We start from the raw sequence: 19,328 nt of genomic DNA, 5'->3' as shown, positions 1-19,328 counted from the left end.
TGTTAGAAGCGTTACATATTAAGAAAAACATAAACAATGTATGTAACAAAAGAGATGACATTGCTGGTCTAAATGCAATCTATGCGGGGTTACCCGACTCTTAGACCAACTCATCTCCCAATAGGCTTTCCAGGGTTTTCAAATTGAAAAGTCGTTAAATTGTAAATTCCGTTAATTGTTTTGTCCCCAGTAGTTCTTTGTCTCTCTTGTGATGAAGATCCATGGTATTTTTAATTTTTAATTTTTCTGGTTTTCTAGTTAGATCTTTGATTATTAATCGCTCCATTTTCTTTTAAATCAATTTGTAGTTGTCAGCTTTCTTCTCCCCCCGACCAATTGGTGTAACATTTATAATTTTAACGAAATCCGGAGAACAAATTGTTTCAGTCAGTAAGTGTATAAAGATTTGCTCACCTTGTTTTTTTTTTCCCTTTTTGTACAATGTATTTTATGTAATAAAAAAATCCTCTCTGTAGCCACTGAGGAAGGCGTGCAGTACGCCGAAAGCTTTGGGAAACTGAGTATTTTTACTCTGGATTGAATCCATCTCCACTGACGCTTCCGGAAGGGACATCTGTGTCCTGCCTTCGAACTTGAATCTAAAATTATTTTATCTCCAAATAAAGTGTGCAATCAGAGTGAAAATTTGATCAAAACAGGCAAATTAAATGTCCTTTTACATAAGTTTTTCATAAAACCCATCCTTAAGTGGCCGACATACAGCCCCTTACCTTATAACTAAACTCGACTGCAGATATTTCATATAGTTGTGAAGATGTAAGAAAATACAAATTTATATTATTATTATTCTATAATAATGAAAAAAATAAGGTATAAGAGTAGTTCAATATTATTAACAAAGCATTGAAAAATTGGCTAAAAGTTTAAGTATTTCTAGTTATGTTAGTACTTTCAAAAAAGTGCAGAAAGTGGTGTGAAACTCACCTGCCAATTCATCTCTATTAAATGAGGAAGGAGATTTGTATTGTTCCAAATCAATGGAAGAGGAACAGGAGGAAGTCATGCAGGATATACTGGACAAGTTGGAAGAAATGCAGTGCCCAATGCTCAGGACTGCTCGGAAAGATCTAGAAAACGCCTCTGAAGCTTCAATGACTTTGAGAACTAGCGGCTTTAATGAATATAGTGAGTTTAGATTATTTTAGCCAATATTTATTATATTATTAATTTATCTAAATTTTGTGAAATTTTGCATAAAAATAAATCATTTTATTTTTCAGTTAAAGAGAGAGAACACCGTGACGTAAGACGCCGTGTTTATAATTTCCTAAATTTTCAATAAGTTCTGCAGTGAAATAAAAAGTGCTACAATTCTAATTAACGTGACAAAGTTTTTTTTTTATTATTTTCCGTTCTCTGCTTGGTGTTTTTTCGTACTCTTTTTATTGTTATTTGTTTTTTTTAGCTGTGACTTTTTACAATAATTATTAGGGGAAACTGGGGCACCACCAAACACGGGGTACCACCAAACACTAATTATTTTTATTTCTAAACTACTTGGACTATCTCGACCATTCCTTCAGTGGACAAGCATCCCTATAGTGCCTATAAATTCCTATCGGTCGAATCCTCTGAAGTCAAATATCCGATTAAAAAATCGCAGTGTTTGGTGGTGCCCCGTGTTTGGTGGTGTACCAGGTTCCCCTATAAGACTTGGCTTAAAATCTAAAAACCTTCTTTTTGTGGTCAATCCCTTGGTTTTCTTTAGTTGGTCTTCAGGATACAAACTATTTAAAATAGAAAATGTCCAGTGATAAGCCCAGACAAGCTTATGGTAGCTGAGATTCTTTACAGAGACCACGGAGAGCTTGTGACCCGGAATGCGTGAAAATTCGATTGTAAGTTGAATTTTGGGGGTAGAGAATCACGTCGAATCATTTCGGCCGCCAAGAACAGTTTAATCGACGCGATTCTTTACCCCCAAAATTCAATCACAATCGAATTTCCAAGCATTCCGGTTACAAGCACCCTATGTTGCACGCATTTCGAGGTCACCTGTAAAAAATCTCAGATATCATAAGCTTATCTAGGCTTTTTCGTAAGGTTTACAAAACTCTTTCACAATTGACTAAAGTAAACGTAAATAAAGCGGCCAAAAATTTAAAGAACTCGGCGGATTATAATCAGCATTTGACACTTACTAAAGACATGTTAAAACAGTGGATTAGTTAGAGGAATGTGCATTCTAAAGGACCATATCCTTTCATGCAACTGACAGCATAGTTTTTGATATCATGCACGACTTTTTAGAGGGAATCTGTCACTTTGAAGTGACCACAATTTGGACAACCCTCATACAGACAGGTCATATTGATCTAAAATTGCTTAATCACGAATACAAAATTTCGAATACGGATATTATGATATGAAAGGCCGGTCTGTGGAAATCACCACAGACGACCTTAACTCTTTAAGGACGAGTGGAACACCGGTGTCCTAAAAACAAAAATCAATTTTGACTATATAGAGTTATTTTGTCTTCTGCATAGTCCGAAAACTTAGTTTTTATTTGAGTTTATTTGGGTGGGAGTTTGGGACACCGGTGTCCCTTTCATCCTTAAAAGGTTAAAAAAGAACATTTTAAAATTACATCATGTATTCTGCCCATATTTATATGACAAGACATTTCGGAACAAAATAATTAGTTGGAATCTTTTAATATAATAGACTTTGCATTCTAACCATCATGCAGTGAATGGTGATGGGGATTCTCCAAATGTAGCATCCTAAGTGATTGTGGGATGATTTAAACCACCCCTCACTTGTGTGCTTTTCCGTTGTCCCCTGCCACATGCGGAGCATGGACTTGGATGTCGGCAAGTCCGCTTGCCATTGACATGACCCGTTTTTGGGCAAGACAAACTTGATTTTAGGCCTCGACACGATTAAGAATAATAGTGAATCTGATTTAATTGATTTTAATTCTTCGCACCAACAATTTTACCAGAAACTTTTTGGGCCATTGAAACCAAAACAACATTATTTAGTCCATTATTCATCTTTAATTAAATGTTGGGCCCTTTGAAGAATTTATGGACAATGAGATTCGAAGCGAATCATCAAGTCTTTAAAAGAATTGCGGACTGCACGAGTTCCAATATTAATAAAGCCAAAACTTTAACATTCAAAATCCAAATGAGGTTCTCACATTCGATTTTAGGGTTTAATCATGAAAATGTTCATACTTTGCAAGGTCGCAAGCTTCATAATGACTAAATTTTTCATGTTTTTTAATAAATGTGATTTAAGGCACACATATTTTAATATCTAGGGGAAACATATCGTCGATTGGATCAGCAACTCGGCTAACTGCATTTGCATTGTGCCTACATTCGTTGTAAACGCGGTGCAGCGATGCGTCACTTAGAATGAATGCTGACACAAACAAATCCAGTTAGCACAGTTGCTGGTCCAACCGACGATATTATTGAAAAATATAGGAATAATTTAGTTATTACGAAGCTTGGAACCATACAAGGCATGGGCGTTTTCCCTTACAACTCAGTGAGAACTTTTCTCAGTGTACACTATGTGAAATTCAAATAGGTATATCCGGTATATCGGTGGGTCGGACCAACTTAGTATTATTATGTCAAGTAGCGGTCTACCTAACGTCCATTTTTATTGTAGTGACCCGCACTCACTGTCGTCCGTACGTGCATACTGGCCGTTAGTTCGATTTTGTGGAGTAAATAAGTGCGAAATTCAAATAGATATATTTATTTTACAGGGTTGGTAGTACTGTAATTTTTCATGAAGTTGGTAATATTGATTGAATAAGAGTCGCCATTATTAGAAAAATTTTGTGATAGAAGTGCAATTTGTGATGGGAAGAAGTAATAAGCTTTCAAGTGTTGAACAAGGTCAAATCAAGGCCTTCAGAGAGGCTGTCTGGACAATAAAAGTCATAGCAAAGAGGCTGGATGGTTCAGAAAACGTTGTTTGTCAGTTCCTCAAGAAGATGGACTGCTATGGAAAAAATCACGGCACTTCTAAAGGTAACACTAACAGTGAAAAAGGATGTGGTACGAATTCGTCGCCTTGCATCGACTGGTACTTATAACGCTAAAAAATGTGTTACGATGGGTGAAAATTGGCGAAAAGTGATTTTCTCAGATGAGAAAATGTTCAATCTGGATGGGCCAGATGGGGTTAAGTCATATTGGCATGACTTGCGCAGCGACAAGAGAGTTGTAATGAGCAGGAATTTCGAGAGAGGCACGGTCATGATTTGGGCTGCATTTTCCTTTAACGGAAAAACTCCAATTTGCTGGATTAGTACAAGGATGAACATCCAGAAAACTAACCAAATGAAGACGTCATTTTCCAACAAGAAAAGGCTGCAATACACAAGGCTCATTTGATTAAAGATTGGATTGAAGAGATAGATCTCTACACTACTGGTAAAAATTAAAGGATCAAATTGATCCAAATTTGATCCTTTTGCAAAGGATGGATCAAATTTCAAACGTTGAATTCACCTTTATCATAATAGAACATGTTAATTTGATCTATCCTTTGCAAAAGGATAAAATTTGGATCAATTTGATCCTTTTATTTTTACCACAGTCAGTGTAGGTTTTGGACTGGCCCGCCCTCTCTCCAGATTTGAATCCCATTGAGAATCTCTGGGGATCATTGTCAGGGATGTATATGGCCAGCAGGAGCAGTACAATTCTACAGAAGAGCTGAAAAGCGCCATCAAGAATGCTTAGGAGAGAATTGATCCAAAAACTCTTGAAAAATTGGCAGAGTATGACCAATCGTCTTTTAGAATTATTGTTTTGAAATATACTGATATACTAATAATACTAATACCAATCCGACCCACCGATCACCCACGTACCTATTTGAATTTCGATATACCTATAGTAAAGAGAAGTCTCCCGATGCTTTTCATAGAGTGCGACTTTAACCCTTATTTCTGGACTGATGAAATATTTTTCCCCATCCCAAATCAATAGAATTATTCTTTGTTTCATTTAGAATCATGATAGAAAAAGAATTTTAGCAATAATATTGAAGAAAATTAATAAAATTACGATAATATTAATTTAATATATGTGCAAGAACCTTACTGCGATGCTTTTTTCTAACTCCGTTGAATTTGATCAAACTTGGATACTCATTTTAATGAAAATTTTAATAATGCAGTTTGACGCTGTCCAGAACTTGCTCGTTCCCAATGGGATGCCAGCCATCCGCACATCCCAGGATCTATTTGACAAGTTCTATATCCTGTTGTTGTTGGCCTGCCATTGGGGCACTCCTCCGGGTATTTGCCAGTCAATTTGTTGTGCACTTTTGTTCTTGGGACATTAAATATTTTGGATGCATACGATATGGTAGAACCATCTCGTACACACTGCAAGGCATTCCTAAGACCTAAGCCAAGCTTTCCAACAATAGTTCACTCATTCAATTATGTTCATCAGGAGTTGAGATATGTCACTCCAAACTTTCGACGTCTTCTACTGACAGAATATATGTGCTCTACTAATATATTTTTAAATTTAGAGTCAAATTTTTCTGTGTGTTTAATGCTCATAAAAGTGACTTATTTATGTTTTCGGTAGTTATTCAGATCAATGACACATTAGAAAACATTTTTACAAAATAATAAAACGAAACATTTTTAAAGACTCTTTTGAAAATTGAGAGATAGAAAAACAGGATAAGGATAGTATTTTAGTTTTAATTTTAAATAATTTATTTTAAATATTTATTACTCTTGTTGTTATCATAAGTTGTTGAACATTATCTTTAAAAGTTAGAGAAAGTAATATATAATTATGGGAAAAAATTCTTTGGAGTACTCAGTTTCCTTTAATGTAATAGACTTTTCCGCTTTTTCCAAGAAAAATATACTTCCAGTGAAGAAATTGTACAAAGGGGAAGCAGAAATACTGTCTTCACTAAATGTCCATGCTACGTCCAATAGAAAGTGAAAGTGCTCCTGCAATATCATCCACAAAGACGGAATAAAAGTGTCTCAACTACAATAATTTCAATAAACTTTTATATCTCACAGATTTTTGAACAAATTACATGTTACTTTGGCAATTTATCTCAAAATTGATGGTTTTCTTTCTTCCTCGAGAGTCACTGTTGAATATTTTTCACTGGAATGCTGTGGCTTCTTGTCCTCTTCAAAGTGAGGGAGATAATGCACAAATTGGGAATGCTTCTAAATCAGTCCACTTTCGTTTTCTTTCTTTTCTGTTTTGTCTATGTAGTCACAAAAGAACAAATATAATCTACAATAGAGCCTTGAAAAACTTCAATGAGTATTTTTTTATACTTTGTGATTCTCACACATCTTCTAATAGCAATAAATTAATTAAATTCACTAATCTTCTAATGAATTCTTCTATCATGCTAAAATCATTCTATCTTTATCAAGGGACAAGCACTTCCCGTTTTTTCAGCTTGCATCGGAAGGCGTCCTTTTTTATAGAACGCATGGAATGCATTCCGGTAAGACATTATATTCTCTGGCCACAGAAGAGTGGCCGGACTTTCCGGTTAAGAGGAGGTGGGGCTATTTTTGAGCTGAGGGGCTACATTGATTTACGATTTTTTGCATATTTCTAAAGGAAACTGTGCCTTGTCATAATTTAATTTATAGATCTACAATTGATTTACCTCTCTAAATTGCATTACGTTAAAACTGAGTTTCCTTTAGAAATATGCGAAAACATCGAATATCAATAATGTGCCCCACAGTTCAAAACCGCCCCACCTCCATCTACTTTACCTAGTGTGCCCTACCTTAAAATACAAATACCCTACCTTGAATTCAGCTCTTGCTACGGCTCTGTCGACGGCACGTGTGAGCCCTATTAGATTGAGGAAGGAAGGAAGACAAAGCTTTCCTGAAGCCATCGGGATAGGAAACGCTCAAGATTCTTGCCTAATAGTCGTCGAAGTGCCCCGAATTTCCCTAAGAATCTCGGCTAGTGAAGAGTGGAGACTGTTCTTCGGTTCCGGAGTTTCCCCATCTTCTGAGTAAACCTAAACTGGCGGATGTCCTTTAGTACAATCCACTATTATCCTGGGAATTTTTGCATCTTTCTCAACCAACTCAACACTTCTCAACATAGTCGCCACTCACGAATGAACTTAGAAGGAAGAGAGAGGCCCTGAGATCCTCCATAATTACATAGGAAAACCGTGAGTATCACTTAAATTTCTACATTGGTAAAAATAAAAGGATCAAATTGATCTTTTTGCAAAGGATGGATCAAATTCACATGTCCTATTATGAGAAATATGCATTCATATTTCGAAATTTGCAAAAGGATCAAATTTGGATCAATTTGATCGTTTTATTTTTACCAGTAATTTGATAAACATTTTTGATACAAATTTATATTAAAAGATTAGTTTATATCCAAAAGTGTAGATTCTCATAAATTTAATAGATAAATACTGATAAATGGTTTAACAGATAAAATTGATTAATTAAAACTTTATAGAATCATTTGATAAAAATTTTATTCGGATTCGACGGGATACACTTAGGGACAATGAAGCGGTGATTAAAAGTAATAAAGTCCAAAGTTGTTCTTATTTGGTGGAAACTTGAGAGAAGGGTTGTGGATAAATTTTGGCGGATCCTTAAGACAGGAAATTTAATGAGACTAATTTCTTTAAAATCCGAGTAAGTTGATTACAATGTTTCATTAACAAAAGTACATTCGACATTGTTAAACATATTATGGCGAAAGTCAAAGCTCCCAGAATAAAGCAGAGTGTCGAGGTAGACAAATTCACGGATCATCTTTATTTGAATGAAAGAGTCAATAGCCAGCACTGCGTACACGTGGCGCCAAATGCTATCAAAAATGGAATTTTATGTATTTCCCATTTCCATAGGGTTACAGATAGATGCAAATAGTCTTCAACCCAAACAATGTAAATTTGCATATATCCCAATTCCTCAAACTTTGTAAAACTAGTGATAAGCCCAGATACACTTATGGTAGCTGAGATTCTTATAGAAGACTTCGAAGTGCTTAGAATTCGGAATGCGTGAAAATTCGATTTTGAGTCGAATTTTACAAGTAAAGATTCGCGTCGAGCCAATTTTATTCGCTTCACTTGGCAAGAACAGTTTTCTTCTTTAGTACTAAAATGACTAAAATAAAACTCAAAATCGTATTTTCACACATTTCGAATTGCAAGAGCCCCAAGTTGCAGGCATTTTAAGGTTCTGTGTGAAGAATTTCAGCTACCATAAGCTTATCTGGGTTTATTACTAGTCATTTTCTATTCTAAATAGTTTGACTACAGAAGATTAACAAAAGGAAGAAAGTCCATTAAAATCAGTCAATAAACATTAGAGGTCCGGTAAATTTGAATATAGTAAGGATCGGAGTACAATGGGATGAAGTTGAGATGGATGGGACGTATTGTTAGAAAAGTCCCGCCTCGACCTCAATTACAATATACATATACTAAAATTTCATCGAATCGCTTCATAAACACCGAAAATACAGTCAGGTCAAGATATTTTTGATCATAAATATATTGGCAAATTATCATGATGATACTAATTAAAAAAAAAAGTAATGCACATTAAGGGCAGAATCACATTGCCAGTAAAATGCTCACCGTCACCGTCAAAGCCCTCACCATATTTCGTTGATTTACGCATTTTCATTGTAATTTTTACGCAAATTCTCAATTACCGTGTTACATTATCTCATACTCGGTGGCACTAGGTGAAAATAATATAAGAAAATTGAAGAAATAAAACGAAAATGCGATAAACGGTGAGCAAAAAAACTGTCCAAAAAACTGTAGCAAAACAATCCTAAGTTTTTTTTTCTTACCGTTTACCGCATTTTCGCTTTATTTATTCAATTTTCTTATACTATTTTCACCTAGTGCCACCGAGTATGAGACAAGGTAATATCGTAATGGAAAATTTGCGTAAGAATTGCAATGAAAGTGCGTAAATCAACGAAATACGGTGAGGGCTTTGACTGTGAGCATTTTACTGTCAATGTGATTCTGCCCTAAAATGGAAATGATCACGATTAGTTCATCCAAGTGTATTATGAATTTAGGGGAATTAGTGCCGCAATAGGCAAGACCGTTGGCTCTTGGGCGGATCGATACCCCGACTCGACTTACTGTTTTGAGTTCGAGTCCCGCCCGGTACAAAAATCTGAATGTCTAATTTAGACAATTTTTCATATGTTATAATAACGTAATATAATGCACCGCCTACGCCCAACAACTCCGGGATCATGGAAAAAGCATCCACATAACGGGGAAGGCGCTCCTGGGCGGTCTACAATGGAGATTCTTCCACCATGGGATATCGACATTGTAAAAAAAAATTACTTTGTAATTCAATATCTCGATACGATATGAATTTCAGTTTAGCAAACAGATTAAATTCAAAATTCTAAGTGGAGACTTGAAAGATGTAAGTTCTTAAGACATCTAATTTCATTATAAGGAATGCAGTTGTAAAGGGTACAATTTTTACAATTTGCAGTGACAATTTGGGAATGTATCAGATTAACGGATTTGTATAAAGTTTTAGTAGAACACCATTTTGCAGATTTTGTACATTCCCTGGAAACGATTTTCGAGGCATTTTTCGAGAAGAGCAAACTAATCATCATTTTCTTCCGCTTATCTCAATTGGGATCGCGGTCTTAGGGCATCTATGTTAGCAGCCCACGCCCTCCAATCCTGCGCTACTTCAGGATCGGCAGACGTAGGATGCTAACGTAGATATCCTAAGCCCGCGACTTCAATAGGGATACGCGGTTGAAAATGATGATGATACACAAAATTTCTAGCATAGATTTTGCGCAACAACGGATAACAAAAGTAATTTTTTTACGAGAAAAAATTTAATTTAGGTGGACCTGATGGATTTCATTATTATTGGAATTACATGAGGATTAAGCCATCAGATCGTTTCAGTCGTATTTTTGGAGATAGAGCGGGTTTTACGTGGAACGCAAACACACCAATTTACTTCGTGATCATCGGGATTAGCTCTGAAACATATCAGGATCTGCTGGAGGGTGTGCTTTTCCCATTCATGACTGATTTGATTGGATTTGATCGATAAGGGCTACAATTCATGCATGGCAATGTGTCGATCCATCGCTCTCGTGCTACTAAAAGGTGGTTGGCAGATAGAGACAGAGACATTCTGCCCTGGCTGGCCATCAGACCAGAGATCAAATTCTTGGACGCAACCAGGCGCAACTGGTTATTTTTTTTTCTTCTGGGAGTCTGACGGGAAACTTTATGCTCTCAATTCTTCCGGTGACCATCAGAAAGATATTCTTCTTTCAAACTAAAAGAATCTGGTTTTTTCCAAAGCTTTCAACCCTTGGTATGGGTTGAAGCTCTTAGGAGCTTAGCTCTTAGGAGCTATTAAGCTCCAAAGAGCGGCCGGCCGGCCGGCCGGCCGGTAACGTAAAATAGCCACATATAGCGCTATTATGGGAAAAATCCATTTTTTCACACTTAAACGGCAAAATCGGAGTGATAGCGTAGTCTGAGTGGAAAATGGTGTATGAACGGAATGTAGAGACAAATATCCTCTACAATTATGTCGAAGTAATTATCAAAATCGGTTCAGCGACAGTCGATATAATTGAGGTTATGTGATATTGAAATTGGTTTTTCGACTGTGGCGCCCCTGGTGTTGGTCCCACGAAGTTAAAATATTTTAGAAAGTTGTAGCATTTGGTGAGATCTTTCATTTAAGCCCTCATTCATCAAAATCGGTCACATAGAACCGGAGATATGATTTTTTGAATTTCGTGAAATTTGACCCCTCATATCTCCGGTTCTATTGAAACCACAGCGCGCTTACGCCACATTTTGAAAACGTCCTAGACTGGACTATAACACTCTAAAATTTCATTAACTTGCACAAAGGAATTTTTGAGAAAAATTATTTTGAATTTCAATGAATTTTGACGCTATCACAGCGCCACCTGTGGTGAATTTTTGAACTTCCATCTGAAAGTGCTCATCGAGACGAAACCAAAAAGTAAAATTTAGATCGCTATGTTAATTAGAACCGGAGATAGAGGCCGGTCAATATTCGAACTTTGACCCCTTATAGCTCGGGTCAGGGTTATAGAACGACTTAAGTATTTTTTGTTTGCTAGGTATAATCAACGGCTACAACATACTAAATTTTCAGTCCGATGCACAATGGAATTTTTGAGTTATTTAACTTATAAAATTGAAAAATCTTCTTTTTAAAAATGGCGCCCCTAGCGGTGGTTTTATGAACTTGCGATGTTAGAAGGGGAAGTGGCATTTCACGAGAGCTTTCCAAAAAGCCCTCACTTTTTAAATTCTGACCATTAGAACTGGAGTTATGGGCATTTTAAGAAAATTTTTTTGGACCCTTATAGCTCGGGTCAGGGGGGTTGGGAGACCTTAAGTTTGATATTGATGGAAAGCCCTAAGGCCCAGCTATAACATACTAAAATTTGAGCCCGATCGATGCCATAGGGGCTGAGCTATTGAGAAAACAAAAAAGTGGGGTATTCAAAATGGCGGAATGAGGGGTGGGGGGTGGGGGGTCAATGCACCAAGTTGCAATTTTCATGCGATATATAACCTTTGCCAAAAACTGCAAGTCGATATCTCTTTTAGTTTAAGAGCTATTAAGCTCCAAAGAGCGGCCGGACGGACGGACGGACGGACGGGAACGGTTTTTAGCCATCCGTATATTCGTGATCAGGAAGTGGCGAAACACATTCTGGCAAAGTTTGGGGCCGATCGGAGGACATGAGATTTTGTTAGGATTATAGTAGGTGAGATTGTTAAGAATCTCACCTAATACGCCGACGCTTTGACTTCAAAGTCATTCAGTGCTCAACAAGGATTACAAATAGCAGCAGGATGGCGTACGGAATTTTGAGCGATTTTCAGGAGATTGAGGATAATTATCGGGAGATAACTCGAGAGAAGAGAAAGTACGAGAGATCATACCACGAAACCAAAAAGGCTGTCAACGAGTACCTTAAATACGTTAAGGACAACAATACTAAAGACTGTAAGTAAAAAAAAATACAATTTAAATATTAATTTTCTTTTGTTTTCAGATTACAGCCGCGTTGACAAAAAGTACAACGGACAGATGTCTGAGCTGAAAAAATTAAAATAAATAAAAACAGCCCTTTTTAGGGCTAAAAAACAATATTTAAAGAGTTGGATAAATTAAAAAAAAAAATAGAATTACATGGGTATCAGACTGGTCAAAAAGCCCTGTCGCTATCGCCCTAGAACAGTGGCTATCCATGAGATCCGTCCTTACCAGAAGAGCATTAAATTGCTCATCCACATGCTGCCTTTCCGGCGTTTTGTGCATGAGATTGTTAAAAGATTTCAAGACCCACTTAAGATTCTAGAGCTCTGTCGTAATGACTTTCCAGCAGGCCAGTGAGGTTTCCCTCCAGTTTTTTTTCCATCCATTCGTCTAAATTGAGGTCTTTCTTAATTTTTTGCTGGAATTAAAGCATTCGAATGTCTATGACCCGAAATGTTCCGGGTTTTGCAGTTTGGAAAACGAGTTTATGAGAAAAGTATTTACAATTCTTTCAGTATTTCTCCACAAAATTATTTAGTTTTTGGGGAAATTGGTTAAATTACTAAGGTATAATAATATTTTTCCATCCGATTCTTCAAAGTTGATGTTGTTTTTTTTAATTCTTTTTTTTGCTGGAATTGAAATTGTTTGAGGACGCCAAACTGTTTCCCGCCATGCGCAAATAGTCGAAATTTCTTACCAAAAAACGGCCCATTTTAGGGCCATAACAATTATTCCATAAAGAGTTATTCGATAATCCTAAGAAATTTACAATAATTAAACGCAATTACTAAACTTCTAACAAGTTGTTGCAATTAGTTGCAATTAGAAGTTAGTTGCAATTACTAACTTCTTGCGCATGGCGGGAAACAGTTTGGCGTCCTCAAACAATTTCAATTCCAGCAAAAAAAAAAAGAATTAAAAAAAAACAACATGAACTTTGAAGAATCGGATGGAAAAATATTTTTATACCTTAGTAATTTAACCAATTTCCCCAAAAACTAAATAATTTTGTGGAGAAATACTGAAAGAATTGTAAATACTTTTCTCATAAACTCGTTTTCCAAACTGCAAAACCCGGAACATTTCGGGTCATAGACATTCGAATGCTTTAATTCCAGCAAAAAATTAAGAAAGACTTCAATTTAGACGAATGGATGGAAAAATAACTGGAGGGAAACCTCACTGGCCTGCTGGAAAGTCATTACGACAGAGCTCTAGAATCTTAAGTGGGTCTTGAAATCTTTTAACAATCTCATGCACAAAACGCCGGAAAGGCAGCTTGTGGATGAGCAATTTAATGCTCTTCTGGTAAGGACGGATCTCATGGATAGCCACTGTTCTAGGGCGATAGCGACAGGGCTTTTTGACCAGTCTGATACCCATGTAATTCTATTTTTTTTTAATTTATCCAACTCTTTAAATATTGTTTTTTAACCCTAAAAAGGGCTGTTTTTATTTATTTTAATTTTTTCAGCTCAGACATCTGTCCGTTGTACTTCTTGTCAACGCGGCTGTAATCTGAAAACAAAAGAAAATTAATATTTAAATGGTATTTTTTTTTTACTTACAGTCTTTAGTATTGTTGTCCTTAACGTATTTAAGGAACTCGTTGACAGCCTTTTTGGTTTCGTGGTATGATCTCTCGTACTTTCTCTTCTCTCGAGTTATCTCCCGATAATTATCCTCAATCTCCTGAAAATCGCTCAAAATTCCGTCCGCCATCCTGCTGCTATTTGTAATCCTTGTTGAGCACTGAATGACTTTGAAGTCAAAGCGTCGGCGTAACAAAATCTCATGCCCTCCGATCGGCCCCAAACTTTGCCAGAATGTGTTTTGACACTTCCTGATCACGAATATACGGATGGCTAAAAACCGTTCCCGTCCGTCCGTCCGGCCGCTCTTTGGAGCTTAATAGCTCCTAAACTAAAAGAGATATCGACTTGCAGGTTTTGGCAAAGGTTATATATCGCATGAAAATTGCAACTTGGTGCATTGACCCCCCACCCCCCACCCCTCATTCCGCCATTTTGAATACCCCACTTTTTTGTTTTCTCAATAGCTCAGCCCCTATGGCATCGATCGGGCTCAAATTTTAGTATGTTATATCTGGGCCTTAGGGCTTTCCATCAATATCAAACTTAAGGTCTCCCAACCCCCCTGACCCGAGCTATAAGGGTCCAAAAAAAATTTCTTAAAATGGCCATAACTCCGGTTCTAATTGTCAGAATTTAAAAAGTGAGGGCGTTTTGGAAAGCCCTCGTGAAATGCCACTTCCCCTTCTAACATCGCAAGTTCATAAAACCACCGCTAGGGCGCTATTTTTAAAACGAAGATTTTTCAATTTTATAAGTTACATAGCTTAAAATTCCTTTATGCAATCAGGCTGAAATTTTAGTATGTTGTAGCCCGTGATTATACCTATCAAACAAAAAAAAACCTTAAGTCGATCCATAAACCCTGACCCGAGCTATAAGGAGTCAAAGTTCGAATATTGACCGGCCTCTATCTCCGGTTCTAATTAACATAATGACCTAAATTTTACCTTTTTGGTTTCGTCTCGATGAGCACTTTCAGATGGAAGTTCAAAAATTCACCACAGGTGGCGCTGCGATAGCGTCAAAATTCATCGAAATTCAAAATCATTTTTCTCAAAAATTCCTTTGTGCAAGTTAATGAAATTTTAGAGTGTTATAGTCCAGTCAAGGACGTTTCCAAAATGTGGCGTAAGTGCGCTGTGGTTTCAATAGAACCGGAGATATGAGGGCTCAAATTTCACGAAATTCAAAAAATCATATCTCCGGTTCTATTTGACCGATTTTGATGAATGAGAACTTAAACGAAAGATCTCACAAAATTCTACAACTTTCTGGAATATTTGAACTTCATGGGACCAATACCAGGGGCGCCACAGTCGAAAAACCAATTTTAATATGACATAACCTCAATTATCTCGACTGTCGCTGAACCGATTTTGATGATTACTTCGACATAATTGTAGAGAACATTTGTCTCTACATTTCGTCCATACATCATTTTCCGCTCAGACTACGATATCACTCCGATCTTGCCGTTTAAGTGTGAAAAAATTGATTTTTCCCATAATAACGCTTTGAAACCACTCAGATGCCAATTTGACTACTTCTTCTTTACCAAGACAATTAAAATAGAGTTTTAAATTGAAAGTCTCACAAAATACAACAATTCTTTGATATAGTTGAAGTTCATCAAAAGAACACTTGGGGCGTTCTGGTCGAAAAAACGAATTGAGAAACAAACAACCTCGATTATCTCGGTTTCTGATTAATCGATGAGATCATGTTCTATGGCAAAATTATAGAGAACTTTCTGGTCTATGTTTTACCCATATATCACTTTTCTGTCAGTCCATCCAAATCTTTGATATTTTGGTTTAAATACAAAATTTGTATAAAATTTCACGAATTTGATTCAAGATAACTGAATGGCGTCCCACGACTTCAGCTCTAAATCGAATTTGCATGCATTCCAAGTTAGCTAATGTTAAGAATCTCACCCACATAAGCCGGTTAGGATTATCTGTCCCTTTTTCATCGATTGACCATGTTTTCCAATAAAAAACACACTGAAGTGACTGTGTGATCCTTAAAAAAAACCATTTTTGATGTGTCGAAACCTTCCCTAAAGCATGCTGAACATCAATATCTTCAGAAAACATGCTAAAAAGTTGGAAGAAGAAATGCTGTCTTCGCTAAGTGTCCACGCTACAACCAATAGAAAATAAAAGTGCACCTGCAATATCATCCACAAAGACGGAATAAAAGTGTCTCAACTACAATAATTTCAATAAACTTTTATATCTCACAGATTTTTGAACAAATTACATGTTACTTTGGCAATTTATCTCAAAATTGATGGTTTTCTTTCTTCCTCGAGAGTCACTGTTGAATATTTTTCACTGGAATGCTGTGGCTTCTTGTCCTCTTCAAAGTGAGGGAGATAATGCACAAATTGGGAATGCTTCTAAATCAGTCCACTTTCGTTTTCTTACTTTCTTTCTTTTTTGTTTTGTCTATGTCGTCACAAAAGAACAAATATAATCTATAATAGAGCCTTGAAAAACTTCAATGAGTATTTTTTTTATACTTTGTGATTCTCACACATCTTCTAATAGCAATAAATTAATTAAATTCACTAATTGGATTCTTCTATCATGCTAAAACTTTCATCCTGTTTTGAGACTTTCAATCTCTCGTCACTAAAATCCTTCGCTACCTAAAGGGGTGATGTTTTTTTTTGGAAAATAGTTTTTAAACTGTGATGAAAATTGAATTTGTTCGAGAAATTCTTGGTTTTTAATAACATTTAGAATGAACACGGATTTAAATTTTTCGCCGTTAAGTCACACTCACACATTTTTTTTTCTTGCAGTTCCACTGTTCGCGTTTCACTCGCGCTCAAGCGTCTTAAGGTAGTTCTTTCGTGGTTTATCACATGCTATAGTAGATAATTAATCACATTCAAGTGATCAGGAGGAATTGCGAGGACTATGTTAGTCCTGCCGGAAGAAGTAGGCAGAGAATGGCCAGGAGAACATGAGGAAGCCTCCAGCGCATTGCAGCACACGTGAGTTCATCCCGAGGATACCAATTGGGCGGTGGAGCTTCCTCGCCAACTCTGCAGTGCTCCCCGCGGCTGGCAAATTCCTCGGCACAGACATCACGGCAAGGAGGGCAACGCAGGGCGCCCCGATGCAGCCAGCCGCCTGCGAAGACTCGTATGCTGATCTCCTGGCCAGCATGGTAGCACTCGAAGGAGTAGTTGGACACATGGATATGCAGCCGACCGTCTTCACAGCGATAGTTGTAGCAGCCGGAGCCCCAGTGCTGCCACTCCCGTGTCTGCCGACAGGATCTCTCCTCCCACATGGCGTCCGTGTGGTCGAAGCATTTGGAGTTCTCTCCGTAGGACTCCAGGGCAAAATTCTTCTCAGGCTCTGCATTTACAAAAAAAAGTATTAAAATAATTAATTATTTTAGTGAAAAATTAAATATCGAGACATTATTCAGAGTGCAGGAAACAACTTTGCAAGAGCCATGAGACAACGGACCAGTAATTAAGCAGACGAACAAAATAAATGGTTTATTTTGAAACCTTTCATAAACCTGTTCGTGAACCAAATATTTTTACCTTTCCCCAGGATTCATTTTATAAACATTTTTTCTGTATAATAATTTTGATATACAGCTAATAATTAGGCGGAGTGCTTATTCACTGAACATACTTTCAAGTGGATTAAATATACTTTTAATGAGATCACTTTTCCAACAAATTTCATCACTTTGATTATTCTTAGATTCTACTGACGCCTGTTGGAGTTATACAATATTGATCAGAATTCCCTTAGCATTAGAGTAAAAAAAATCATTTTATTTATTTGATTCTCTATGGCTCTCTCTCCCGAATTATACACTTAAGTGTTAATCTCTTTGAAATGATTGAACTGGGGAAACTTTCAAAGAATTACTGTTTTAAATTGCATTCAAGTTTCTTCTTGGAGATCCGCAAAGGGTTGCTTCCGATGTAGACCTCTACAGCCTACATAGGCTTCATGTAGAAATAGTTCAAAACAAAACTGTCATTTTTTTGATAGGGGTCAATCTATGATTGCCAAATATCCACTCACACTCATGTCGACTCATTTTTTCTCACACTTTTTAACCTGAACAAGGCTTAGCTTATTTTTAATAGGTAGGGGAGACTGGGGAAAAAATCACAAAACGGATATTTTATTTTTTTACAAGCTACTCGAGCGCTTCAAAAATTTCTAATTAGCGCAGTTTTTTTTTTAGGAAATTTACCGCTCTACAACTTTGTGAAAGTAATTTTCCTCTATTTTGTAAGGAAATACGTTTATCGAGCCAATTTCTAAAAGGTAATTTTGTGACTATTCTAAAAAGTGCTGGGGCAAATAGTACCAGACATTGGGCATTATCATATTTTGATTCGCTTCATTACGGGTTTCCGTAAATTTGAAAAAAAATACCTAGAGGACATATTTTCATAGAAAATTTATTCATCTACACCTTTGTCAAACACCATTTTCTCTGCGAGAAAAGTGAGAAAACGAAAAATGCACTTTTCAAGCTATTTTAGAAAAAACACACAAAAGACTGCAAATCGTTTGACCAATGCAAACAACAAGCGGCGAGACATGATAATGACGTTTCTTTTCGCCGTGAGACATCAGAAATTGCTTCGCGTTATGTTACTTTTTGCTCTATACCTTTTGTTACTTTTTACCCCAAGCGGCCATTTTTAATAAAAGGATTTCTGGAGAAAAGCACTTTTGTGAAATTCTAAAATAGATAGCGGATTCGTATTCAAGAAATCCAAATCATTTAGGAAATATTCATTAGTACATAAATTTTGGAAAATAAGTGGTAATAATTGATATCTTCTGCAAGCAAAATATTTCAAAAATAGTGCTAAAAATTTCGATATTTTTTATTTTCTAAATTCCTTGTTCGAATTCTAAGACACTTACGACATTGAAGAAGGTCTATGGAGGCTATCTATAGAAAAAAAATTTGAGCCGTTATCTTTTTTGCCTTGGAAGATATTGAATTTAGAATTTTTTGATTTGTGACTTTTTGCCCCAGTCTCCCCTATTTTCTGATTTTATTATAAGATGTTTTTCTTTTCACAATAACAATCTATTAATCTGTAAGGAATTAATTCCTAAATATTTTTAAACATTGAATCTGTACTATTTCTAATACATTATTTATCTGAATGGATTAAATTCTATTCACAAATATAATAAAAATCTTAATAATATCAAACACAATCTTTCTGCATTCACAATTAGTGAATAAGTGGAAAGATAAGCATCTAATAAATTGTAAACTTCATGCTTCAGTTTCATAATCGATCCAGTAGTATTTGAATAGCTACAAAAAACAGATGGATGTTATGCAAAAAAATGTTTATGATATTATTATTCTGATATTAGAATACTCGAATACTGTTCGGAGATTTAGTCTTTTATAAACTTCACAGCTAATCTAGAACTCAGTCCAGTTCTAACTATGTCATCCAAAGGCCTTGACAGACCTGAGGATTAGCCGAGAGACGGCTTAGCGAAATTTTATTAGAAATAATGGTTAAACTACATTTTCATCATTTTCCACTAAATCGTCTCTCGGATTAAGTCGTTAGTGTGTCTATGGCATAACTA

The 19,328-nt window shown here is 36.3% G+C and overlaps 1 protein-coding gene across 2 annotated transcripts in view; it reads right to left on the bottom strand.

Moving 5' to 3' along the window:
• Window positions 1-15,921: 15,921 nt before the first annotated feature.
• The window catches only part of LOC129799666 (leishmanolysin-like peptidase), a 99,064-nt gene continuing 95,657 nt past the window's right edge, over window positions 15,922-19,328 (bottom strand). For both annotated transcript variants that reach the window (XM_055843772.1, XM_055843773.1), the window contains one exon: window positions 15,922-17,084. In XM_055843772.1, coding sequence (XP_055699747.1) covers window positions 16,636-17,084 — 449 coding nt within the window. In that variant the 3' untranslated portion in view covers window positions 15,922-16,635. The remainder of the gene's footprint in view (window positions 17,085-19,328) is intronic.

This window comes from Phlebotomus papatasi, chromosome 1, assembly GCF_024763615.1.
Source record: "Phlebotomus papatasi isolate M1 chromosome 1, Ppap_2.1, whole genome shotgun sequence".
Classification (NCBI taxonomy): Eukaryota; Metazoa; Arthropoda; class Insecta; order Diptera; family Psychodidae; genus Phlebotomus; species Phlebotomus papatasi.
Note: the sequence above shows the minus strand (reverse complement) of the source record. Positions and strands in the feature narration are given on the sequence as shown.